General features: G+C 48.1%; 1 protein-coding gene across 3 annotated transcripts in view; it reads left to right on the top strand.

Moving 5' to 3' along the window:
* The window catches only part of LOC144132492 (REST corepressor 1-like), a 35,488-nt gene extending 10,920 nt beyond the window's left edge, over nucleotides 1-24,568 (top strand). For all 3 annotated transcript variants that reach the window (XM_077664944.1, XM_077664943.1, XM_077664942.1), the window contains exons 7-14: nucleotides 4,280-4,343; nucleotides 5,899-6,017; nucleotides 11,302-11,527; nucleotides 13,373-13,450; nucleotides 14,735-14,792; nucleotides 15,661-15,833; nucleotides 17,260-17,522; nucleotides 19,489-24,568. In XM_077664944.1, the coding sequence (XP_077521070.1) occupies nucleotides 4,280-4,343; nucleotides 5,899-6,017; nucleotides 11,302-11,527; nucleotides 13,373-13,450; nucleotides 14,735-14,792; nucleotides 15,661-15,833; nucleotides 17,260-17,522; nucleotides 19,489-19,594 (1,087 nt within the window). In that variant the 3' untranslated portion in view covers nucleotides 19,595-24,568. The remainder of the gene's footprint in view (nucleotides 1-4,279; nucleotides 4,344-5,898; nucleotides 6,018-11,301; nucleotides 11,528-13,372; nucleotides 13,451-14,734; nucleotides 14,793-15,660; nucleotides 15,834-17,259; nucleotides 17,523-19,488) is intronic.
* The last annotated feature ends 1,013 nt before the right edge of the window (nucleotides 24,569-25,581 follow it).

The raw sequence follows: 25,581 nt of genomic DNA, 5'->3' as shown, positions 1-25,581 counted from the left end.
TTTGTCCGTAAAGTCTTGAGACTTATTTTCTTCTCTAGAAATGATGGTGCGTATGTGTAGGGCCATCTTTTCGGGCTAACCTGAGCTATTTACGTTAATTGCTGTGGCAGCTGCTAGATGACACTACATGTAGAAATATACGTTGTCACTAGTTATCTGAGCATTCTACTGTGAGTTAATGTGGAGAGATGGACGTCCACCTCCAACAGCATGTAAACATAAAATTCTGTGTGAAGCTTGGCAAGACAGCCACACAGACGTATGAGCTCCTTCGCGACGCTTACGGCAACGAGACATTATTGCAGGCGCGAGTTTTCAAGTGGCACAAGAGGTTTGTTTCAGGGAGAACGTCAGTGGAAGACTACACAAGGCAGGGGCGCCCTTCAACCTCACGGAATGAAAACAATGTGGCTCAGATCAGGGAAATCGTACAGCAAGACCGCACCATTGGAGTCCGCATGCTATCAGATGCTCTGGACATTAGTAAGACAACATGACACCAAATTTTGCATGAGAACCTGAGGAAACGAAAGCTGAATGCCAGACTTGTGCCGCACTCCCTCACACAGGACCAGAAGGACACGCGGGCATCAGTGAGCGTTGATTTGGTCTCAGAGGCTGAGAAGGATGCTGCATTCGTCGACAGGATCATTGCTGAAGACAAAACATGGTGTTTTAAATATGATCCTGAAACAAAGAGGCAGAGCGCCGGATAGCGGTCCACAAGCTCTCCGGCATCGAGAAAGGTACGACGACAGAAGACCAAACCAAAGACAATGCTGATAGTTTTTTTTCGATGCCAGAGGTGTCATGCACCAAGAGTTCATCCCAGAAGGGCGGGCGGTGAATCAAGAGTTTTATATCCTCGTGCTTCAACACATGCGTGATGCACTGTGACGTCGTCACCCTGACTTACGGGCATCTGGACAATGGAGCCTTCTCCACGATAACGCAAGTCTGCACACTGCTCTCAACGTGACAAAATTTCTCACCAAGCAGAGCGTTATTGTAATTACTTCCCCATCTGCCATACTTGCCTGACCTCTCCCCATGAGACTTTTTCCTGTTTCCTCGTGTGAAGAGAGCCCTAAAAGGTTGCTGGATGGGGAGCGTGGAGGCCATTCAAGGCGCCACGACAAAGGAGCTGACAGCCCTGCCAAAAGAAGCGTTTTCCAACTGTTTCCAAGACCTCAAGAAGCATTGGAAGCTGTGTATAGACTGCAAGGGAGACTATTTCGAAGGGGTGCTGCACAATTGATTTCAATGTTAAACGCATATTTTTAAATGGACTCAGTCTCGGAACTTTACGGAAAAAGGTTGTACATGCGCGGAACAAGCACCCGTGAAAGTGTAGAGCGCGACGGTAGGCGATAGTTTAGAACAGCAGCTGCCAAAAGCACTTCAAACCCATGGTCTTCAACGACGCTGTGGGGCTGCAAATCAAGCGCCACCATGGCAGTGACCTTGCTATTTAGTGTTTAAGTCCTCTTTTCTGGTAGCAGCTTTGTTGGGCGCACAAAGTCGGTCATGGTCGGCTGATCTTTCTCCGGTACACCTGCAGCCATCTTTCAATACTTTTCCATCTTGGCCGCATGCAGTTTCAAATGGTTGACAAGCAGCGTTGTTGTACCTGTAGGTGTTTAAAACACTTTGCTCCGCATGGCTTTCTACAACCGTGGTTCGCCATGGCACGAATAAGAGTCGGACGCGCAGTCGCAGGTATAGCCACAAAGAAGCTCACCAGCACAGTCAGCTACGGCATGGCCCAATGTTATGCATGGCTCTGGGTGCCACCATGTTGCTGTCTATGTAGATAGGAGTTGCGGACCAAAATGAATGCCGGTGCTCGCAGTAGAATATTCGCCTAAATATGAATATTTGCGTCGGATCAGATATTCAAAACAACACGAATACTTGGTTTTCGAATTGAATACGAATACTAAAAATATAATATTCGAATTATATTCGAAAATTTCGAATATTTGCACACCCCTACTTTATGGCTCTGCCCAGTAGCATTCGGCTATTCTACTTGCTTGGTATGAAAGATTTTTCTTTTTTTTCTTTTAACTGCACTCTGCACTCATGGGAGTGTTGACAGTTGACGAATTGATGGAAGGGCCGCTGTTCCAATTACAATAGCGGCATTGCCACTCGGAATGGCAGCGCTTCAGGGGAGCGTCGGTAGCTGATGGAAGAGCCGTCGCCTCACACGCACAGATTCTTTTTGGTTTTGTTTGACGCATTTGACTTGATTGCCTTGAATGCTTCGTAAATCATTATTTGTACTGTGGGACCAGTAAGCTTTCAGCGCTCGTTCGTGGCTACATTCAAAATGGCTATCATTCTTTACGCCGAAGAAAAGAACAACTGCAAACTGTGCACATGATGACAGTGCAGTGGCTGCAGCGAGGCAAAATTTTTTGCTGTTCCACGCAATGTCGCGTTGCGGTTGTTTGCGAAGTGCATGATTTGACGTGCTGTAGTTGTTCGCAAAGTGGGGGATTTCGCTGGATGACGACGGCAGCACTGTAGTGCCCATGGGCATGCCCCCCTTTTCCTCCTGGCATTTGACATGGGGGGGACAACTTACGTTCGAGTAGACTTACAATCGTGTAAATATGTTACTTCTCGTTCATTCATCCCTTCTTTGCACTTCATCGCGCTCATATGCCATGCTGATATTTGGAGAGACAGTTGATGGAGATAGCACTTGATGCATGCAGGATTTCCGTGTGAACGCCCATATTTATTCATTTTTGAGCTACTCGGTGGTGTCTTTTCTTGGTTTTTGTTTTTTCCAAGAGGTTGTCTTTGAACATGACAGGCCGTTGTATTCTCTACGATAGTCTGTGCATCCTAGCTGGTCTGACTGACCTGCAAAAGAACTGGGGCTGCTTGCAGGATTTCCTTTCCTTTTCCAAGTTCTCCTCAGAACATATATGTGCTCTGTTGTTATGGTGTGGTGCTGAGTGTTGGTTCAGAAGTTCGCTATTTTCCTCGGGTGGCTGCAGCTTGAAAGTGCAGATATAAAGCTCTCCCCTCATATTGTAGGAGAAGGGTGGTTGGAATCATTGCACTGCTGTCCCACTGTGGCCATTTTAATAGCCAATGTATACAGCTTTGGTATGTAAAAACAGTTCTTCAGTGGATCTTTGTGAAGCTTGCTGTGTGCTCCATATTTGCCTCAGACGAGCTAGCTTTCTGCTAGCTGATATGGAGGGGGGTGCCAGGCGTAGAAAGAGCAGTGTTGGTTTGCAGGGTTTTCTGCTGCTTTTGTACCAAAAGGCCCGGCACAAAACAACCTTCTTGCTTAAAGGTACCGATGAGAACAGCATGAAGTATGGGTTTTGCACTCTCTGCATCCACCTGCCCTGGGTCAGTCCCTCTTATGTGACCTTGGGCCAGTCCTCAAAATATCCTGCTATTCGCTTTCACCCGTGTTGCTATGGGGCATTGCCAAGTGTGCCTGAGTTGTGCACGTCTGGAACTCAGAATAAAACGGAGAACTCGTGTGCGGGTGTTTTATGATGTCCACAGGACCAGTCAAGCTGATAGTGCATGATGCATCTGTTTAGGTATGATTCTGTTTTAGCGCAGTCTTCTTTTTAATGTACTTGACGAAGTCATTTCATGGGAAAAGCGAAGAATAGGTTGAGTGTAAAGTTAATTTCGTACCTTTTCAAGGTATGAAATTTGTGTTGGGAGTGACCTGTTCCCACTGTCCCTTCCTTGCAAAAGGATTGCAGAATGCACAGCTTCATTATTTATGAAGCACAGCTTATTGTAACATTTGCATTGAGACACATTAATGTGGTGATGTAATATTAACTGCACTCTTAAACACGTGCCTGGTGTTATGTTTCCGTTATGCCCAGCATTTGTAACTTTACTACTGACCGTGCAGGTGCCAGATGCATTCAGTGCCACTGAGTGTGCTTTGTAGTATTTGATTTGACTCGCTGTTAGCTGCATTTAGCTGCATGAATGTAGTGTTGGTTCCCGTTTATACCCTTCTTTTACTAACATTGGAGATTTCAGAAAAAGGATCTCCTCCTTCTCCCCAGACACGTTTGTCTCTCAGTGGATTGTCAATAACGGCATGTCCCTGTTGCAGGCATGCTCGCAGCAGACAGGCAAGCGCTAGTGGCCGAAGCTGATTGCACTGGATTCAGTTTTGGTCGTAAAGTCCCCGTGCTCTGCTGTGTGTGTGTTGTTTGTGCTGTTGGGGAAGGTCTCCCTAATGGGCCTCGTCCCCTTCCTTTTTCTTGTGGTGCAGTGAGGCTGGCTCTGACGGCGGCTCTGAGAATGACAGCGACATGGAGGTGGACAACGCCGAAAATGTGAGTGGCCTGTTTTTGAGTTGGCTCAGTTTGCAAACTAACATCAAGGTTAGCGGTTTCTTTGGTTATTCTTTGGCATTGGTGCTTCTACTTGGCTGTTTTGAGGGCCAAGTTCTGGATGGAAACCTCTGCTCGCAGGCCAGAATGCACCATTCTTCATGCATTATGTCTGAAGAGTGTGATTCGACTCCAACGCACTCTGTGTGGCACTGCTTTATTAGAATATCCTAATCTTATCTTACCAGGCGTACCAATGTTTTCTGTAATGTCTCTGTTTTGGAGAATCTTTGCTGGTAGGTTTGAATTTGAATTGAAAAAAATAGTCAGTTGAATAATTCGTTTTGGGTTTGGAGCATCTGGCATTTCACTTCTTGGATAATTCAGAAATCTAGAATAGCTATAGTCATGCAGACATGCTGATCCTCCTGTGCACCACCACTTTGTGTTTATTGGTGCATTTTTGTGTTGACAGGGACATTTAGATTGTGAAGGCCCTCAAACGAGCAAGGACACAGAAAGAGACAGACAGGTAGTGTGCTGTGTCGTGAGAACACCACTACGTGTGGTTGAAAAAATATTCGGAATGATATGACTGGTAGGAATAGCAAGCAAAGGGAATGATGCGCACCTTTATTGCGAGCTTTTATTTTAGATCTGAGCCATTTTTTGCACCCTCAGTGGCTTATGCTCTGCATCATTGATCAAGGTTATTGCTCTAACAGTGTGCTGCTGAGAAGGATATTTGTAAAGACCATTTCTAGTGTAAGTTACTCCCTCCGAGTTCTAGTACTTGGAGTTTTCTCTATTGAATTCTGCGAGTTGTTGCTGCTCTTCAACACTGAGTTTAGTTGGCACTAAAATAGTGCTGCTGTTTGTTCACCCTTGTGCTTATGCATTGTATATCTCTGAGCACCTGCATATGTCTACCTTCTCCTCATTGAACCTTTCATGGAAAACCAAAGCAGCGCGAACAAAAGGACCGCATACAACTAACTGCAGTGTAGGTTATGTGAGTTGGCCGTGTGGTTGAGTGTGCAAGCAACAAAAAGCTGTGTGCACTGGTTGCTACTAAATGCCCTCGTGTGATCCTGGCCTGGTACTGCAAACTGGGGTGGTCTGTATGCAACTGTCTATGGGTAGCCACATTTTCTCCTGTCTCTGCCATGAGGAATGTGTATCTTGTCAAGGATGGCACTGTAATTGCAGTGTGAGGTTTATGTTTAGTGGCCACCTTTGTGTGCAAAGTGATTGCCTGTTCTGGGGACAGTACATACCAGCAGCAGGTGATGGAGTGATTTAAAGCAGGTGCAATGAGTACAGGATGTTTAAACCAGTGACATTTTAACCGCTGGCTTGACTGGCACCTTGGCGTGCAGCAAGTGTGGCACTTCACGTGCAAGTCTCTGGCATCAGTTGATGCGCATTTGCAAGTGCATTGTGCACCAGCTCAAAAATTGCGCATGCCTCGTTTGCAGCCTGTGTCTCTGTCCATTGTGATGTTTGCACTACATTCTCCGTCTGTGCTAACATCTATGTTGTCTTGTTGCTTGTGCAGAAGGAAGACGGTGGTGGGGCCACCCCGGGTGGTCCCTGCTCCAGCTGTGGGGCCCCCATGGCCCAGTCGTACACATCCAGCAAGGGCAGCCTCTGTGGCAGCTGCTACCAGCACTGGAAGTGAGTACTTAGTCTGGGTTGGGGGGGGGACAACAGTAGCTATGCTTTGAAAACTGCGCATGCATTGCATCAAAACCAGAACACCATGGTGCTGACATAACTGTGCAGTCAGTAGGACTTGTTTTGAATTTTCGTCTTTGTCAGCTCCTGGAGCTGGTGGGTATATCTGCTTGTGTGTAAACGTTGACGCTGCCCATGTGTTCTCAGTAGAAAGGTACCAGGACATGGCAGGAAGCCCTGGCGCTTCATGCTGGGGTTGTGTGTGGCTTGTTCCATTTCTCCATGTTCTGTTTCGCTCTGTCACCCGCATGCCTCGCAACTAGCTCAAGTTTTTCACACGAGCTTTCTTAATTTGTTTTAGCTTCAGTTGTGCTTGCCAGCTGTTCTGTCATGTTGTTGCTGTTAGGGGATTACTTGAAGTCAGGAGGTTCTGTAATTTCTTTCTCACTAGTCAGAGTCAAAGAAAAATTTGTGGCTGCCATGTAAAGTGCATGCTCGACACAAGTTATCGTATTTGTTTGAGAAATGTGAGCAGTACCACACCTCCTCTGTTTCTGCACTCTGCGTGTCTGTGTTCATGTGCGGTGTGTGCTTGGGGCATCGTGTTCTGTGTCCAGAGCTTGCTAAAGGTCTGGGGTGACAACCAAGTGGGCCAGGATGGGTAGTGATGTCTCTTAATGTGGCTCACCATGGGTACCACCATTTTACTTTGCCAGTCAGTCTGTGCACTTGGCTGCCCTACAAAATTTCTCAGTGTTCTAGGGGCATCATGTCATCCTATAAAAAGAGCTTGTCTCCAAGCCTGTCGCACCTGCACTGCCAGTGCGCCAGCATTAGCTGGTGCAGATATAGAGCAGGATGTTACTCTTGAGAATAACTGCCCGGGTTCGGGTATGAGGTAGCAGATGTTGGTCGTTTCACTGAGGAAAAGAATAAAAAAATTGGCAGTGGCCTAACTGGGCTAACCCTGGAATTCAGCGAAAAGCAAGCTCGACCATGGCAGCTCCGCTACATGCTCGCGACAGCCGTTTTATATATATACCCGCACGACTACGTGGCTATAACGTGGTATCACATGGTCTGACGACGCCCCCATCGGATGTCATCGCGTGGCTTCACATCATCCCAACGGATGTTCTTAAGGCCAAAGGTCACCCAATGTAAAAGGTCAACTAAAGGTCATGGGTCAAGGTCAGGGGTCAAGGGTTCGACACCATAACTGTACCACGCATGGTCATACACTGCTATACTTGGTTGGGCTGAAGGTTGTTGTGCTGCTTACCCGAAGACTGTTTTACCTAGCGTAGTGAAGCTTTTCGCATCAAAATTGAGACCAGTTGAATGAGGCAAGCCTTGTGGTTGTGATAGGTAGAGTATTGAACCAGTAGCTGCATTGCTTCGGTTGCAATGTTCAATGTCCAGACGGGGCAGCAGATGGGCTTTGATGGGGGTAAATACACAAATGACTCAGTTGCGCTACTTTGGTGCTTGATGAACGGTAGTGTTGCTTGTACTTAGCCAGGATCCCTGTGCCATAGTGTGTCTCGCAATGTATGCTCTCGCAATGTACCATAAAAACCCAGTAATAATACGAACCCGAATATACCGTATTTACTCGCATAATGCTCTCACTCGCGTAATGCTCGCACCCCCCACATTGGCTATCAAAAATTGTAAAATTTTTTTTTCCCCGCATAATCATCGCACCCCCAAAATTACTGCCGCAAGCCGTCTGCTTGTCGTAGCGATCGCCATCGATTGACTGCGGCCACAACTAACTGCCATGGTTGGGCGCGCGTGCTACTAGGCGGCGGTACTGTGCTATCATCCGCTGCCACCGCCGCTACCGCTCATCCACTCACCACCGCTACGCCATTTCGCGACGGTGTCTCCAGCTCTCCGGTGTTTCGTAGGCCTCGTTTGCCTTGTTTGCTTGTTGCACCGTGCTCTTTGTGCCGCTTCGCCATGGGACGCTACGCAAGCTACACAGCTGCTTTTAAGCTAAAAGCTATTGAGTATGCGTTGGAACATGGCAACCGTGCCGCCAGCAGACACTTCGGTGTCAACGAGTTTTGCGTCCGGTATTGGAGACGGCAGCACGACGAACTCAAGACGACTGGTAAGACGCGCCGGGCCTTCCATGGACCGAAGACTGGGAAATTTCCTGCCGTCGAATCCTCTTTACTGGAATATATCAAGGCTCGACGAGCGGATGGGTGTGCTGTGTCGATTGATTTGATACGGAACCAGGCGCTCGTAATCGCAAGAAAAGAGGGCATCCCAGTGCAAGACTTCTGCGCTAGTAACGGGTGGGCCACACGATTTATGCGGCGCAATGGACTCTCGCTCAGGAGGCGAACGACGCTTTGCCAGCGCCTGCCCGCAGCCTATGAAGAGAAAATAGTGGACTTCCATCGATTTGTTATCAGGATCCGGCAGGAGAAAAACTTCTTGCTCTCCCAGATAGGGAACGCGGACCAAACTCCGCTGAATTTCGATATGCCCAGTAGCAGGACAGTCGAACAGACAGGCGCTCGGACTGTGCACGTCAGGACTGCAGGTGCCGAAAAACAGAGGTGCACGGTCATGCTAGGCGTGACGGCGGACGGGCGGAAGCTCCCACCGTACGTGATTTTCAAGCGGAAGACCCTCCCGAAAGGAAAGCTCCCCCATGGTATACACGTGCGCGTCCACGAAAAGGGGTGGATGACCGCGGACCTTATGGTGGACTGGGTGAAGACTACGTGGGGGCGGCGACCGGGAGCACTTCTTTTTCCGTCGCTCCTCGTGCTTGATAGCTTTCGGGGCCATCTTCAAGAGTCGGTTTGGGCGAAGTTCAAGGAACTGCGCACGGACCTGGCTGTTATACCCGGTGGCCTCACATCAATGCTACAGCCTCTTGATGTATCTTTGAACAAGCCATTTAAAGATAACGTCCGGAGGCTGTACACAGAATGGATGGCCGAAGGTGAACATGCTCCTGACGCCGGGCGGCAAGATCAAAAGACCGTCCGTGGAGCTGCTGTGCAGCTGGGTATCAGAGGCATGGGGGATGATTGATGTAAACATGGTGGCCAGAAGCTTCAAGAAAACAGGAATTTCGAACGCCCTGGATGCGACCGAGGACCACCTGGTGTGGGACGACGAAGCATCGGAAAATGAAGAAACCATCGATTCCAGTGTCGACACGGACTCTGATGAAGAGTAGAATTGCCTGCAGGACGTACGCAACGCGGGTAGTGACGGGGAGGTTGCGCGCGGCAAATAACGTGCTTTAGCAGCTTGAGCTTACGTTCACCCTTTACTTTCATAAGGAAGGTAAGTTACGCTTGAAAGTAATGTTTTCGTTATATTTACAATTGCGGACCTGACAATCCTGATCTTGGACCCATTCATCTTTGCATTTAACACTCCTAAACATTTGCTTGAAAATTTTCCCCGCATAATTATCGCACCCCCGAACTTCACGTTGATTTTCAGGGAAAAAAAACTGCGAGGATTACACGAGTAAATACTGTAATACGAGGTGAAATTTTAGGGACGCGAAATGGCGAAAAAAGGATTTACCCTTGCATAATACGAGTGACGAAAGCACGGAGACGACATTTATTGAAACCAGGCCCCACACTTCAATCATTTTCATCTTCAGCAGCGCTTTCCTCAGACATCTCTTTGTCCGTCAAATCATCCCAGAGGTACTCATTTTCTGTGCCATTGAGGGCGATCGATATGGCGCACTTCTTAAAAGGATGGTGCACAAGGTCCTTTTTTAAATGTGTTAGTCCTGCACGAAAAATCTAGGACTTTTTTGGTGTGATATGAGCACGTAGAGCGGTGGCTAGCTGGCAGAATGTATAAACTTTTGTCTATTCCCAACTGGTTATGATAGAGTAAATAGAAAAATTTCATAGGAAAACTACGCGACAACTGTTTATAAGCTCCGCAGCCCACCCTTGTGCCTTTCGTCCCCCTGAAGTATGAATGAATGAACACGATAAACACACTACACAAAGAACTATTTACATATATACAACGCTACCGGCCCGGTAACGTCTCAATGTGAGACTTTCCAGTTCTGCAGCTTCTAGAGGTAATGATGGGGACGTGCGCCAGCTGTATGAGATAAAGATGAACCTAGCTGATGTTCTTTGAACTTTCTCAAGTTTGGTAATATTAGATTGTGTATGTGGATCCCAGACAACTGCGGCATACTCTAGGAAGGGTCAGATAAATCCTCTTATTAATGCAGTGGTGTTAAGGAGCTCACATCGCAGAAAAGCCGGCATTGGCATTGTTGGCCGTAAGCGAAAAATTGTAAGAAAAATCCCCAGAGAAGCAACCTAAGAGGCAGGTGGGCTGCCCAGGTCAGATGACCTTGTGGCATCATCACAACCTGGCCAAGTACTGTGAGCGCTATGCCGACCGTGTGGCAGGTGGCAGTTAAATGGTCTGATGCGATTGGTCGCTTGGGAAGAGCAAATTGGGTCACTCAGGCTGCACTGGTCGCAGCACCTGCCATGCACCACTTGGCAGGAATGGTATGACTACTGCCGGGGATCTATGAATGTGAAGTCAAGAATTACCAGTTCTGCATATATGGGCATTAACACTATCGCATCATACCCTTAGTGTGGAGCTTAAGTGTTACAGCTTCGCTGTGCATTCCCTCTGCAGTCACTTGGTGTTGGGAGTTGGTGCAGCCACTGTGGTGGGGATGGGATGTGGCGAAAGTGCCACTGTGACTCCTTTGGTTCAGGGAGGGCAAAATGCTGAGCGTTTTTAATTGCTTTCTGTTTCTTTAGTGTTTCTGTCCCCTCCCCATCGTGGCACTGAAACTTGAAGGAAGAGAGCGGAGTGAGTCAGGCAACAAACGAGGCTTAATGACATCGTAGTCGAAATCAAGAAGAAATGAGCATGGCTAAGCTACCCCATGCGAAGGCAAGATACCTGGTGGTCCCTTAGGTTAATGGAGTGGTTTCCAAGAGAAGGCAAGCCTAGCAAGGAGGATCCGAGAGCCAGATGAGATCGAGAAGTTTGTGGGGATAAGGTGGCCACAGCTGGCACAGGACGGGGCTAATTGGAGAGATATGGGAGATGCGTTTGTCCTGCAGTGGGTGTAGCTTGTGTGATGATGATGATGGTGTCCTTTGTACAGCAGGCATCCACGGTGCCCTCCTGTTTGGTGTTGTTAGCTCATTGCTTCACCTTTTTCTATCTGCATTTTTTTTTTTGCATGCCTGCGTGCTAGCAACAGTGACTCATTGTCTTCCCCCCTGGTGTGCAGACGTTCGGGCGGCAGTTGCAAGGGCACCCTGGCACGCAAGCACCATGATGGTGGGCGGCAGGCTCCCATCCGAGGTGGCGGCGGAGCAGCAGGTGCCAAGCGGCGTCCACCTCGTGGCATGTGCCTGCAGTACCCGGACCTGGTCACCATGGCCACGGGCCCCCAGGGACAGGGGGACGCCATCTTGCGTTCCATGGACTCCGAGCTGGTGGCCCTCAAGCGCCAGGTAGGCCACGACAGCATGGCCATAGGCTGAGACGAGACAAGAGGCAGCGCTGACTCGAAAAAGGCATTCCATGTATTTCATGGAGTGCTTGTTCTCAGAGATGAAAGTGGGCTGCACCCTGAAAATGAGGCAGAATAGCCTGAAACAAGGCCTATTTTTGTTAATTAGCTTTCCGCACTTACAAAGATGTCTCCCATGTCTTGGCTGACCTGTTGAGTGTTCCAGAAACCTGGCAAGTGCACTGGCAGCCCTCGTGGCAAGTGTGCAGTGCTTCCCCATGCCTCAAATGTGTGGTGCTAACTGTGCTGGTGTGTCATGGTGAACAGCTTACACAAGACAGTAGAAAGATGAAACATCTCACTTGACCCCCCCCCCCCCCCCCTTCCTTTCTCGTTGGCTTGTAGGCATGGTTCTGTTGTATGGTTTCTACTGTTTTGAGTCGAGCAACCTAGTCTGTTACTAACTTCTGGTCATGTTCACTGTGTGCTTCGTGAGGTACCATCGCATGAAAGGGCCACATCCTTTTTTCCGGAAGGAAATATTAAAAAGAAAAGATCCGTGTAAGGGCCGCACCCAAACTTTCCATGTACATGCTGTGGCCTCCAGAATCAGCTCCTGCTGCAAGCAATGGTGCGCTTGATCACAGAGGTCACACATGCGCCTAGCCAGTCTGCAGAGGAGCGGCTCGAGCCCGTTGATGCACGTGCGCCGGAGCTTCCAGGTGCCGCCCATAGATGGCACCCGAGGCCGCCGTTCATCATCATCATCATCAACTTTTTCCTTTGCCGCGAGCTCCTGCTATCCATATCGGCATCGGTACCACCAGCTTCAGCTTTTTGTGGCTGTCAAAGGCATGGGAGTTGTGGCTTTCGTGTGCTGCCGCTGAGCGTTGCAATTTTAGCGTGTGGTGGGCAGGAAATTCGACATGGCCGAGAAGTACGTCCAGCGATGGTGCAACCAAAAGGATGCATTGAGGAATGCAGGCTGCAAAAAGTGGGCCTTCCGAGGCAAGCCATGCAAGTTTCCCGAACTAGATGAAGAGCTGCTCTGCTATGTGGTGGAAGTGCGGAACAACGGCTACGTGTTGACAGCGGACATGTCGTGTGACTTCTTGCGGGATGAGCATGCACCAGAGCACGGCAACAGCTCAGTGTCGGAAGACTTCTTGTGTGATGATCGGACGTAGCCAAAAGTGCTGCTCATTCCCTAATTGATGAGTTTTTACTTAAAAAAGAAATTGTGAACATCGCATGTATCATATGGGCCGCATCCCATTGTACCTCGAATCTGGAAAAAAAGCGCGGCCCTTACATGCGCTTAGATTATATTTGAAATCAGTAACATAGCCATCTTCATCCAAAGCATGCAATAAGAAAAAGCAGGGAAGCAGCAACCTGTGACAATTGTGTAACCTGGCTACAGAAAATGGACCCACCCAGTAACTTTGTGGCATCACACATGGCACCAACTTAGCTGACTACCCTGCAAATACTGAAGTTCAGTTCTTAAGTGCTCTAGAATGGTGTTTGAGAGTCGTCCCAAAGTGGAGCAAAGCTTCATTGAAGAATTATGACAGTGAGATCACCTGTGTAAGGAGGCTGGCCATGCCTTGTGCTTATGTCTTGTTTAATGTGTTACCTGATCTTTTCCAAGTGCCTCAGTTGTGAGTGATGTACTGAGCAGTACCTAAAGCTGCTGCGGAACTGTCACAACTCCACAGTGATCGTCAGAGTTGCAACAACTCCTTGGGAACTGTTGTGACAGTTTCAGAATGCTGTCACAACCATCGCAGCTCTTGTTTTTATGACAGTGCTTACCCCTCCTTTCTTTCCTGTGACTGTGCAGGTGCAGAACAACAAGCAGATAATCAGCCAGCTGCGCCACAAGACGGCCATGGGCATCGAGAACCTGCGCCCACCTGAGGTGTGTTGCTTCCCATGTGCAGATGGTGCCGTTAGTTGCTTGGCACAAAACTATAGCAGTACAAAAAAGGCTCTGACATGGCATGTGAGCGCCTAAGGTGTAAGGTTCACTGGTCGTATGCACTCAAAGAACTAGATGGGGCTGTTACCCCTTCCCGGCCACGGTAATCCTTTACTGCACTGCCAACTGCTGCTTGTGAGGATTGTCTGGTAGCACAATCCGAGGTGCGCAGTTTTTTTTTTTGTTGTCTGCTAGGGTGCTAATGCTGCAGTAGGACGTTCAAATTAAATGTGCAAATATGCTGCTATAATTGAGGCACATGCAAGAGGAGTTGTTGCCATATTTTGTCATCTGTTTTGTAATGTTCGTGCGCAGAATATTACTGGAAGGAGGTTGGACACATGAAAGGCAATTAACAGAGGTGCTACTAACGCCTGAATCTTTTATTGTGAGGAATGAAATAAAAACGAAGGCTTGCGTGAGACAATAATGCTTGTTAGATTGTACTCAGGGTTATAGTGTTACTGAAGCTTCTTTATGTTTTGTTTTCTTCTCGGTGGAACCTTCACTTGCTATTGTTGCTTGTGCTGTCTTCCTTTATTTTGTATTATGTCCTTACACTACTATCCTGTGCAACAGTGAACCAAGTAGCTAAACAGTGCACTTTTATTTTTTGTTTGTTTATTTATTTTGCTGTTAGTGGTTTTTCATATCTTGCCTATCCCTTGTTCAGTGCATCTAAGTGCTGCGAGTAAAATGCCGTGTTGGTGTGAGGTCAAGGAGTCCAATTCCCACTGGCGGGATCACCGGTGCTGAGAAATAACTTGCTGAAAATTTGAGCACCTTTGTACTCGGGACCTCACTTTTCTCTTAGAACTGCAATGGCCAAATCACCACCTCTGGTTATATGGTCAGTGGTCATGTGTCCTTGCAGTTAAAAAGTCGTTTCTCCTTTTTCCTTTGCTTCATGGGTGTAGACTGATGTTTGTGTAATCAGTTCGGTTTATGGTTTTATGGGTGTTTAACGTTCCAAAGCAACTCGGGCTACGAGGGACGCTGTAGTGAAGGGCTCAGAAAACTTTGACCTCCTGGGGTTCTTTTAATCTGCACTGACATCGTAATCAGTTTGATGTAAAGGCTCACGATTTGCTGGCGTGCTACCAGTGTCTTTTCTTGGATCGAACAGTGAGAATGAAGAGGCTGTTTTTCCGCACAGTAGACGCAGTAAAGGCACCGTAAACAAGTGGAATGTGTGACAGTGTGCCCTCTGCCGGTGCATTGCAGGGCAACACCCGAGTGAATGCCCGCTGGACCAATGACGAGCTGCTCATCGCCGTCCAGGGTGAGTGTTTGCTCTGGGGCAGCATTATCGAGAAGTGGAGGAAACTTTATCTGAGCCCAGCCATGAATAAGAGCACTTGCTCCACTGAGGCCTGTTGTTCATCTGCCGATTCTAAGTGAACCCAAGCACTCTGGGAAGGAGGGTACCGGTAATGGCAGTGTTACATGAGTACAGAATGTGTTCTACACCTGCCACCCAAAGTTGCATTAGTTGGCTCAGGAGGGTGTCGGTCTGAAACTTGGTGAGGATGTGTGCTTATCCTGCACGTAGTGATTGCTGCACAGACAGGAAAAACCCGAAGGACAGGGCACAGTGCCCACTGCCTCTGGTCTTTTTCTGCCTCATGTCCCATGTTCTGTAAGTTGCTGGCATGTTGAGGCATTGCAGTGAAGCAGGCCACGTGTTGGGGGCATGCAGCCTGACCATGTGTGTGTGGAGGGACCCAATTGTTTGGCTGCGTAGTTTCCAACTACTGTATGTGTTAGCTATTGGCACTCAAGTGTTTGCACAGCCTCTCGGCTTCAAGAGGTACCGAGAAAAAAGAGTGGTGTTGAAGATAGGAGCAAGATTATAATTCTGGGCATTTATTATATCCAGCAGTTTTTATTGGCAGGTAGAAGGACGGCAAAAAATGCCTGCACTTGTAAAAATGTGCTACATTGGGTTAGTCAGCATGGGAGTGGATGTTAGGATTGTGCTGTGGGGACTGGGGCCCTGAGATTTCTTTTCCTTACACTGCCAGCCTTTGGCAGTACTTCTTTTGCTGGCCTTCTGTGGGCCGTTAGCAGCCTTCGGTTAGCATTGCGTTGAGTGTTGATGAGGGTTTCTGCCATGACAGCCCGGTGATGCCTCCTCCTCCGTTGCGCAGGCATCCGCAAGTATGGCCGTGACTTCAAGGCCATCGCGGAGGTGATTGGCAACAAGACGGAGGCGCACGTGCGCAGCTTCTTTGTCAACTACCGCCGCCGCTACAACCTGGACGCCGTGCTGCAGGAATTTGAGGCCGAGCACGGCATCACACCCAGCACTGACGACAACAAGGTTCGTCTGCCACTCCACTTCTGCTTGTGTGCAACAGTTGTGGCATCTACAAGGAGTCTGCAATGCTGTGACCATTGCTTGAAAACAAAACACTAAGCATTGAAAACAAAACACTAAGCTGCAGTTGGCATGTGTAAGACTCCGTCCGGTTCTAAAAAGGTGGTATGGCCATGGCTTGGAGCAAAGACAACTGTGCCTGCAGTTTGCCAAGGGGACTGAGGCGCTACCACTATTGTTTCCTGTATGCCTTTTCAGCCTTGAAGATCTTTTTAATGTCTTCTTTTGGCAGCATTGGCTTGAAACTCTGTTATGCATGTCACATGTGTGATTAGTGGGCACCATGGATGGAACAGCACATTTCTGTGCACTTGCCAAGAGATTGAGTTATTCTGTTTAAATGGTCACACTGGTGTGAATTTCACACGGATGGTACATTAAAACCTCGATAATTCAAACTCTATTGATTTGAAATGTACATCGGCCTTAGGTGTTGCTTTTAGTGGTGTGCCATGGTTACAGACTCAGGTTACGGACATCTCTGATTGATTTAAGCACCATTACATATGAGTCGACCTTTCACAGCAAGATGTAAACAGTACACAGAGCCAGTATAAAATCCAAGACACTTCAGCAAGGCCTTTGTGAGCTCCAGGACTTGGCCACAGTTTTTCTGATATCTCTTCACGTGGTTTCCATGTTTATACATTTATGTGCACTTGATTAGTGAAAGTTCTGTGTTAGAGTGCGCGAACTAGGACAGCAAAGTTTTCGGCAATTTAGGAACATATCGGAGTGGAGAATGGCCGACTCAGCCAACATGGTGGGTTTAATGATGGCCATATTACAAGCTGATTTTGTCAGCTGGCACTGGTGGTTTTAGTTGAGCTGAACTGCTGCTGAGTGCTGAGTGACAGTTGTTGCTACTGTATAGCACTGCTCATTAGCTGTTTGCTTCAGTGGCTGGTCAACTGAAATGCTGTGGAAAGCACCCAGCTAAAACGGTTGTAATGGTACGGATACCCCACTGGCAAAATGCCCGCTGTGAAAGCTTCCGAGCAGCAGGTCTTTCTGCCCTGCAATGAATGGGTCGTGGGGCCATGTTCGGCTGCTTGCTGCGTGCCACGGAATGGGGCGATCAATGGGGAGTGCCCATCTTTGTCACGTGGGGAGCATCAGTGCCGCCACCAAAGTTGCATGCCAGTGGTGGTGGTGGTACCGTACGTGCTGGCGTGGAGAGAGTTTTGTGCGTCCGGCGCTTTCTCGCATACTCCTTTGCCGCCAGCATGGCCGTCCCTTTCGCGGTGCGCATTGTGCCGCTTGTGTGTTCGCACCGTGGAATGAACAGACTGGGCTGTGTCGTCATTAAAGGACCATGACCTCCTCTTCCAAGAGAAGACTCACCACCTGCTTTCTCTCCTCTGTGCAGACGGCGGGTGATCCGGAGCCACCTACAGCCACCAAGGAGTCAGCCGGTGGCGGAAGCAGGCCAGGATCCCCCAGTGCAGTGGCAGCCCCGCCCACAGGGGGTGGTGCCGGCAGCGGCAACAGTGTCCTCAACAGTGTCCTGTCCAACGGGGCTGCTCCAGCCACTGGCGGAGGGGTGGGCAACCCTCCCCCTCTGCTGAGGCCACCACCTGGCTCCCCCTCGCAGGCCAAGGGCGCCCCTGGCCTGCCGGTGGCGGCACCCAGGTGGGTGGACGCCATCCCAACTCGCACAGCTGTATGCTATGTCATGTGCTTTGGCCGTTTGTGTGTCTGTGTGTTGTTGCAGCCAACTGTGTATGGGCAAGCACGCTGCATTCGGTTGTCTTCTTGAAGCATCTCCAAGCTGCGATTAGCACGGAATTTTTTTTAACGTTCATACTGACAACTCTCACTGAAAACAGGTTTTATGTGCTAGAAAACGCAGAGAAAAATAATGCAGGTGTTGCCATCACCGGTCACTTTGTTATTTAACCTGCGTCAAGATCGATTTTTGGTCATGGACTCCAAAGGCTATGCTGCACTGTTATTCACTTTAAAATGGTGGAAACCCATCCTTACAGTAAGGTGTCATGAATTTGAATCGGCTTGTGGGAAGGTTTCTAAATATAGTTTTCTTGGTGATACTAAGTGCCTCCTTTGCTGCCTGGCAGTTGCCAACGTAGCCAGAGAGTGGGTTTTGGCCAAGAACAGTAATAGGAAGAAGTTGTCTCCAGTGTCCCTTTTGTTTACTGCATTGATTGACTGATTTATTGACTGATTGATTGATAACAAATAAACATGTGCCATCCTCTTCGCCCTATCTGAACCTAAAAAAATTATGGATCAGACATCTGATGCGACTGTTCTGCAAAAGCAGATGGATTCACCCTCGGTGATTACTTTGATGCTGGCACTCTAGATAGCGCTTTTACTCTGAGCCAAGGCTTGACACACACAAGAGAATTTTTCTTGAGGGTGGGTGAAGTTGGGTGGAGGGGTGGCAGGTTGAGCAGCTACCTTGTTAGAGGGAGGGGAGGCCTGGTGGAAGATGCTTCTGGAAGGCAGCTGGCTGTGTGTTTGAATTAGATTTCACCATTGGCTTTTTTGGCCCACTGCTGCACAGGCTTCTAGCGGGTGGAGGCAGATGGGCTGGCTTTGGGTGGCCATTCTGGTCGGTGGATTTGGGTGGGCGGGGGGTGTATGGTGCCCCTGAAGAGTGAAGGTCGGCTGGAGAGCATGCACAGCCTTCTACCTGAGCGGAACTAGAAGGTCTTGTTCAGTTTGTGAACACTTCTTGGAGTGCAGCGCTGAGTGTGTGGGCCAGGATGATCGAGAGGAAGTGGTTTACAAAGTAAAGTCCCCAAAGCAAAAAAATTTTTTTTTTGTTGTAATTAGACCGCTACCTGGCAGTCAAAAAGTAAAACATGCCGACTTGACGCATTTCTACACTCTGCCCTTCACGCGTCATTTGGCATATATTGAATGTCTTTGAGTTTGTTCAGGCGCTTTGTATATCTAGCTATCCACTCCACCATTGCCTTGATGGCAGTTTAAGTTACCAATGTTTCTGAGTGCTTCTAATTGCCATTATTGTGAACATATTTGTTTTAACGCCATGCTAAAAATTGTGTGTGGTGCTTTGCTAGCGACAGACACCAGCTTTTCCGCATTGTGACTCTGGTACAGCTTTCGCAATAAAATTGATCTGTGCCAAGTAAAGTGCTGCACGGCTGCCAGGTTTGGCGGAACTGATCACGGTGAAGAGAAGAACCTGTGGTGAGGGTTCGTGCGAACCTCAGAAAACTTCTGGGGTGGGTATCTAAATGCGGCGTGTGCTGCCCTCAAAAAATAAAAAAATAAAAGTAAACATCCGAGCTGGGTGATGCATTTGTGGGCAGAGCATAGTCCCTAGCCTGTTTTCTGCCTCGCTTTGGTGCATGATTTGAGAGGGAAAAAGAAGCGAGCTGTCTTTAATCGCCGATACCTCTGGTGCTACATAAGCGAGATAGGTGCACACAGTTTTGCGGGGTCCATTAAGGATGTAACAAGGTATAAGTATGGTGTGATGGTGTATAGCACTGGAAAAAGCTGACGTTCTGCATGCCTCCGTCAGCGCTTCTTTCTCGAGCAGGGCCGTCAGTCTCTGTGTGCTGCAAGTGGTTCATTGGTGCGCCACTTCATCTCCTCGCAGGTCTGGCAGCTGGTCCATTCTCCAGCAGCCACCACCACTGATCCGGCCAACTTCGGCATCCGCGGCGGCTGTCCACAAGCCACCGCAGGTGCACAACGCTCTCTGAAGGCGGTGCTCTGTCCGTCATGGCCACAAGGGGCAGCCATGACCGAGTGACGACCGTCGTCTCTCTTGTACAGCACCCCGTTGCCGGCATTGTCGAGGCCTCTGCTAATTTGTGAATGACAGGGGAGATGCCTGGCGACAACTGCACCGGTTGGGGCACCCTTTGCCTCTCCATCATTCTGGACTCTGTGGTCCGGACGACTTTTGTGCCTGTTTGTTCCCCCCCACCCCTTTATTTTCCTGGCCTGCTGATTTCATCGCTGGTGCGATCTTCGGCGCCTACAAGTGTGTGTTCCAGCATTTGAATGGTGTGGCAGCAGCCAGTGATGTCGGGGCATTTAACTCTGTGTGAAGCTGAATTCCAGTGCTGGATATTGGAAAAGAATGCTGAAACCGAAACTGCCCCAGCATCCTCTTAGCTCAGCGTGATGCGGTGGAGACACCAAGGAGAGCCAGCTGGTTGGCGTGACACCTGGCACCAGACTCTAGTACAAGTCTCTGACACATTTGCCAAGGTCAACCTTGCATTTCCTGTTTTGCATTGAAGAGTCGACGAGGGCACTGTTGTCTGACGCAAGGCCACGACAAGCTTGTGTCCCGGATCTTGCCCGAATAGAGCGATCTTTCACTGAGCGATGTGTCACAAAGATCAATTCGTTGGACAGGATTTGGCTCATCTCGGGGTGGTGTGGAAACATGCAAGGACCTTTTTTGTGACAGCAACCAACTGGTAGCTTTTTCTCATTCGTTTCTGCGCCGCCTACTTGTTTGTGTGGATGAAGTAAAACCAGTGTGTTTGGCCTATTACTGTGAAGTGGCTTGTGGCTTTGCAGACTTAGTTTTAGAGTAGGAGCATTTGCCATTTTAATGGAGTCAAGTCACACACAAGCTGGCTGGATTGCTGGACTCGGGGGGGAATCAAACCATAGCACTGCATCAAGCTTGAATCATGCAACCAAGACAGAGAGAAGGCACGCGCACATCTGGTCAACCACCCAGTGTCCTTTTGTGACAAGTACATGTGCAACCGATGGAGGCGTGTGCCGTACTGGTCTCGTGCAGTCAGGTTTCACAGTGCAAGCTGCGGACTAATGCACTGTTACGGGAGCTGGCTGTCGTGGGTTGATGAGTGCTAGTGGTGACCTGGTGTAACCGCCAAGAGGTGGGTCACGAACAGACACCACGCACATTGGACACTGCCATGTCTTGTTGCCGTGTGTGGTGCGTCGGACCTGCTTGCCACCTTCTGGATCGACACACTGAGCACACTGTGCTGACTAGACCAGGCTGCTGTTTTATGGATGTGCTGGTCGGTACGACTCCCTCTGATGAATCGTAACCAAAGCAATGAAGAGCACAGCACCACATGCAATATCCGAGCAGCTTCAAAGTGCCGGTAACTGTTTTAAGAGTTCATGCTCAGACCGCTGGGAGCATCTGGGAACCTCTTCTGTTTCTTTGAAAGCAAATTTCAAGCCTTATCATTGTGTTCCTCTTCAACACGGATTAGAGGTTTGACCTTTCTTTTTGACGCACATTGGTTGTGTCCCATTGCTCCGAGTTTTGTTTTGTTTGCGGTACTGTGTGGAAATTAAAGAACCACATTGTGCAGAGTGGCGGCTTTTTTCCAGTTTTATAAGACTGCATCATAATCCAGCTTCCCAGCATTGGATTGTGTTGGTTTGACTGCCATGGCGTGATGATGCATTGTGAGCTGGCTTCGCTGCATTGAAGCAGAACCAGCCTCACAGCACTCCATTGCTTCTACATCCAGCGTGAAGCCGCCACGATTAGTAGCAGTAGTTCTGTGAGACAAACTCGGTCACATAATGGCCTTCATGAGTGCGATACTGAGGTGGAAAGGGTCGGCCATGTGATCTTTAATGGCAAGTTTGTACATGCTTCGGCTTTTTTTTCTTTCCAGTTAACTTCTTTCTTGATTGTGCAAGGCCTTGATGTGCGAGAAAGAGGCAGGATTTGCCCAAGTGTTCTAACAGAGGCTTTTCTGCCTCGCAGGATTGCGTGAGTAGGGTTCATGTGGGTGACTTGTACAGCACGTATTCCTAGCTTACAAGTTGCCAAACATGGCCTTTTGATAAACAATAAACATCTGCGTTGTATGTCAGTAAAGTTCCTTGAAAGCAGCAGGTGCAAGTCTAAGGTCATGTGATCACAGTGTGCAACCTGCCTTTGGGTCCCGATTGTCTGTCGTGAAGGCCACTTCACTGCCTTGCCATGTTTTCTTCGGTGGTGGCCATATTGCTTGTTGACCTTTTTTCTTGGTTTTTGTTAGAGGTGCATGCTTCGAGTCCTTCCTTGAACACGTCATACAAATACTTGCAGTTAGTTGCACATTGTGGCCTTCTTTGTGTCAGTTAATTTCGTTTCTTCCAGGTTCTTTCTTGTCCAGTTCACCCTTTTCAATGAAGCAGTGCCACTGGTGCTCAGAACTACTTGTGGACCACTCAGCTTTTTCAATAAATACAGCTTATATAAACATCTGATTTGTTTAGCCCGGTAGATAGCACTGAGTGCCTCACAGCTGTGTCTCCTGTTTGGAGCTTTTTCAAAACTTTTCACTAGATACAGGACCTCTTGCCCACAATAGATTCTTGTTGCTGTTGCATGCTGTTTCATACTTCTCTCTGGACACTTAGTGCTGTCTGTAGTAGGATACAACCTTAAAAAAAACAGCAGTTTGTAACACTGGGCCACAGTTTATGGCGTTTGTATCATTCCACTAATCAGTCAAAACAAAAATCTGCTTTTTAATGTTTTACTTTTCTAAATAAGCCAGGTATCAAAATTTTAGACCTTATATTTTTTGTGATTAGTATCTTGTTTGGGTAATGCAAAGTTTAAACAACAGACAACTTCTTTGTCTTAAAAGAATTCTGTGTGGCGGTCCTGAATGTGAGTGGAGCTTCACTGCAGGTTTAAGTTGTATCCGACTGTAGGTTTCTTGAGCACTGTGTTTCCAAAACTTGTACTCTTTTTCACACGAGACTGTCAGCTGCAAGCGCTATTTCAGACTGGCACATGTTGGCGCTGTAATGCGAGAATTTTGTATTGGGACAGTGCGTCTTGACCTTTTTGAAGGATATGGCTCTAAGAAAAAGTTGCTCCGTGTGGATAGAAACGTGCTTGGGCCCTGGCTTTGGCCATCTAATGCTTGCTTTACCAATGGGCCAAGTGGCTTTGCTCATGTGAGGCCATTCTTGTGAAAATGGCATTGAAACCGCAGCGCACTAATTGCACCTCCTCATGTATCGATGACCTGGCAAGTAAGGGCAGAATGTCGTGCACTGCTCTTTTTCTCAGTCTTCTCTCATGGGTCCTTGTCTCTACAGAAAACATCATTTGTGTCACGATGCCAAAAGCACATGGTTAGACCAGGTTCTCCACTTCTCATATAATGCGGTCATGTGCGCGAAAAAGAATGCTGCACAAACTTTTTCTGTGTCAGGCATGTGCACGGCACTCGAATGCATATTAGTAGTGTGCATTTGTAGTGGTGAGTGTGTGAGTCCTAGAGTATTCGTGATGGTTTCAGTGGTTGTGAGTGTCTCGCACATGTGAAGTAATGAGTCTGCCACAGACCATATGGAGGTGTGGTGTGTCACGGAAGTTCATCCCCTCCCCCCGTTTATCTCTGGCTCCCTCTCCTTGTAGATGCTCTGTCTGATTGCGCTCTTTCCAAGGACTAAAACAAACACAGTTGCTCAAGAACTACTAGAGATGATCATGTTCCTCACTCGCCTTGCAGTAGCGCTCCTGCAAGTAGCAGGTGGTTGCCATGGAGCAGGCGTTTACTTTTCATCGGCAGCGTCAAAGTGAATGCCTAAACGCAGCCTATATTCCTGTGGTGTGTGCGTATGGCAGCTGCAGTTTGCCTGGTGTAATTGACTACTGCAGTTCTGTTGAGCTGTTGTTTGGTTTCCCTCTTTATTGTGCTAAGGGCTTGGCGTGTACAGGTCTGTGCAGTGGTCAAACACCTGCGTGGTTTAGTGGTACGCATTCTGGCAGCCATGTTTGTGTGTCAGCAGAAGTGCACTGTTTTCTGCCTCCTGCTGGTGCTTCTGTTCTGGGATGCTTGATGGTTAGGTTAACTTTTGGGCATTCAGCACACCCGAGATATGGCAGCTGCATGCTGTATTGCACACTGAGCCTCAAGCACCTCTTTGTTGGCGATTTGGAAGCATGGGTGGTCAAATAAGACCTGCAGCTTTTCTTTTGAGGGTGCAGACAGCACTTGCTCTGTCAAAACAGGTGCTGGATGCCACATGTCGCTTATATGTTCTGGAGCTCAAGCTGATTGCGTTTTGATTCAAGTCCTTTGTCATCTTTTGTTAGCACATTAAGCTCAGCTCAATCTTGTTGGCAAATGTCTTGTCTCTTCTCAGACCAGTGGGTCGTTCAGTGGTGTCATCGTGCTATAAAGTAGAATCTTCATCTCTAAATTGTGCAAAGAAGCCGTTGCAGTTCTGAGGTGTTATCTTGGTTGGCTGTAGAGTCTGTAGGCAGCCACACAGAAAAGTGTGTCATGTAAACGCATGGCCTTGTCTGTGTAAAGGTAATCTGTGTAAAGGTAAAGGTCGACAAGCCTGTTAGAGCTACGCCAGGCCTGTCAGAAGCATTTTGTGGAGTTTGAGTGATGGAAACATTCTATGCTTTTCGCTTCTGCGCTCTGGTTAGATGCGTGCTTTTTCACACATGCATCCTCTGCCCGCTGCCTGCTGCATATACCTTTGCTAATGGCTGCTTTGAGATTTCATTATGTGTGTAGCAGCATTCTTGGGAAAGTGTGCTTCAGTATGCTGTTGTGATGTCAAGTGAGTTGAGCAGTGCTTGAGATGTGAAGTGTTTAATTTATGTTGTGTGAATGTGGGGTGTTTTTGTGCTTGCCTGAAATAGGAGTGAATGTGTAAGTGATGTGCACATGAGAAATAAACATATAAGTATAATTTCGGATGGACTCGGCTTCTGGGATATTTTCTTGATTGCTTGTGACTGGCTGGCATTGGCTGAAAGGTGTGGCTCCGACGGTGCTGATGGTTCGAAGGACACAGTGCCCGCTTCTATGATTTTGAGAAAAAAAAAAAAAATTCAGTGTGGGACTTGGAGTACAGACACCAAATTTTTGTTGCATTGTTTGGAATGAAGCATAAGACATCAGTAATCGAGGCCTTGCACGTTGAACTCGCTAATGGAGGGCAGTTTATAATTCCTTCTCCCATGTAGTTGCAGCGTCGAAAGCCGAATGATGGGTATGACAGTGCCGCCGGAAACAGCTTTTATAAGCTAGAAAAGATCAAAAAGCGAAATACATACATCGCCCTCACGTGACGAGTTTGAATTGACTGACGGGAAGACATTTGGATCCAATTTTCACGGCGATAAATGCATCTTTAGTTGCCAGACAAAAACATAGCCAGAGAATCAGTTGTCGCTGAGAACGATAATTTGATCGAGAGAAAGAAAGAGAAACCTTTTAATAAAGAAACAGAACTTAGCCGGTGTTCAAAAATCGCTGGAATGCTACTCTGCATGGGGAAGGGAAGTTGTGAGACAAAGGCGGAAGGGGAGTGGTGCGGAGAAAATAAAATTAAGCCATTAAATGCGTATTAAATTGGATTGGCGAGTAATGATATGTAACATGAAATGATGAAGTTTATAGTCCGACATATGGGCGAACAAAGTTGTGATGTAAGAGAACCAGACGGACATCCTTGCCTGGCGTCCAAAATTATATTTTGCCAGACCCACGCTAGCAGGCATAACACAGATTGCGCGCGGACCGCGTGTAAGCTGGCATGAGTCGTCTTTGTCTTCGGCCAGACTATCGTAGCATGTGGTAGGCCGCTACAGCTAGGGCCCCACGTCTAGTGAGGAAGCCATGAGAGTTATGAATGATGAAGCGCAAATGACATTGCCTCGAAATGAACATGGCGAGTTGGACTGGCCCGGTCAGGAAGGAATGCAGCAGCA

This window comes from Amblyomma americanum, chromosome 5 (genome assembly GCF_052857255.1).
Source record: "Amblyomma americanum isolate KBUSLIRL-KWMA chromosome 5, ASM5285725v1, whole genome shotgun sequence".
In the NCBI taxonomy this organism is placed as follows: domain Eukaryota; kingdom Metazoa; phylum Arthropoda; class Arachnida; order Ixodida; family Ixodidae; genus Amblyomma; species Amblyomma americanum.
The sequence above is the reverse complement of the archived record's forward strand: the minus strand, read 5'-3'. Positions and strand labels throughout refer to the sequence as shown.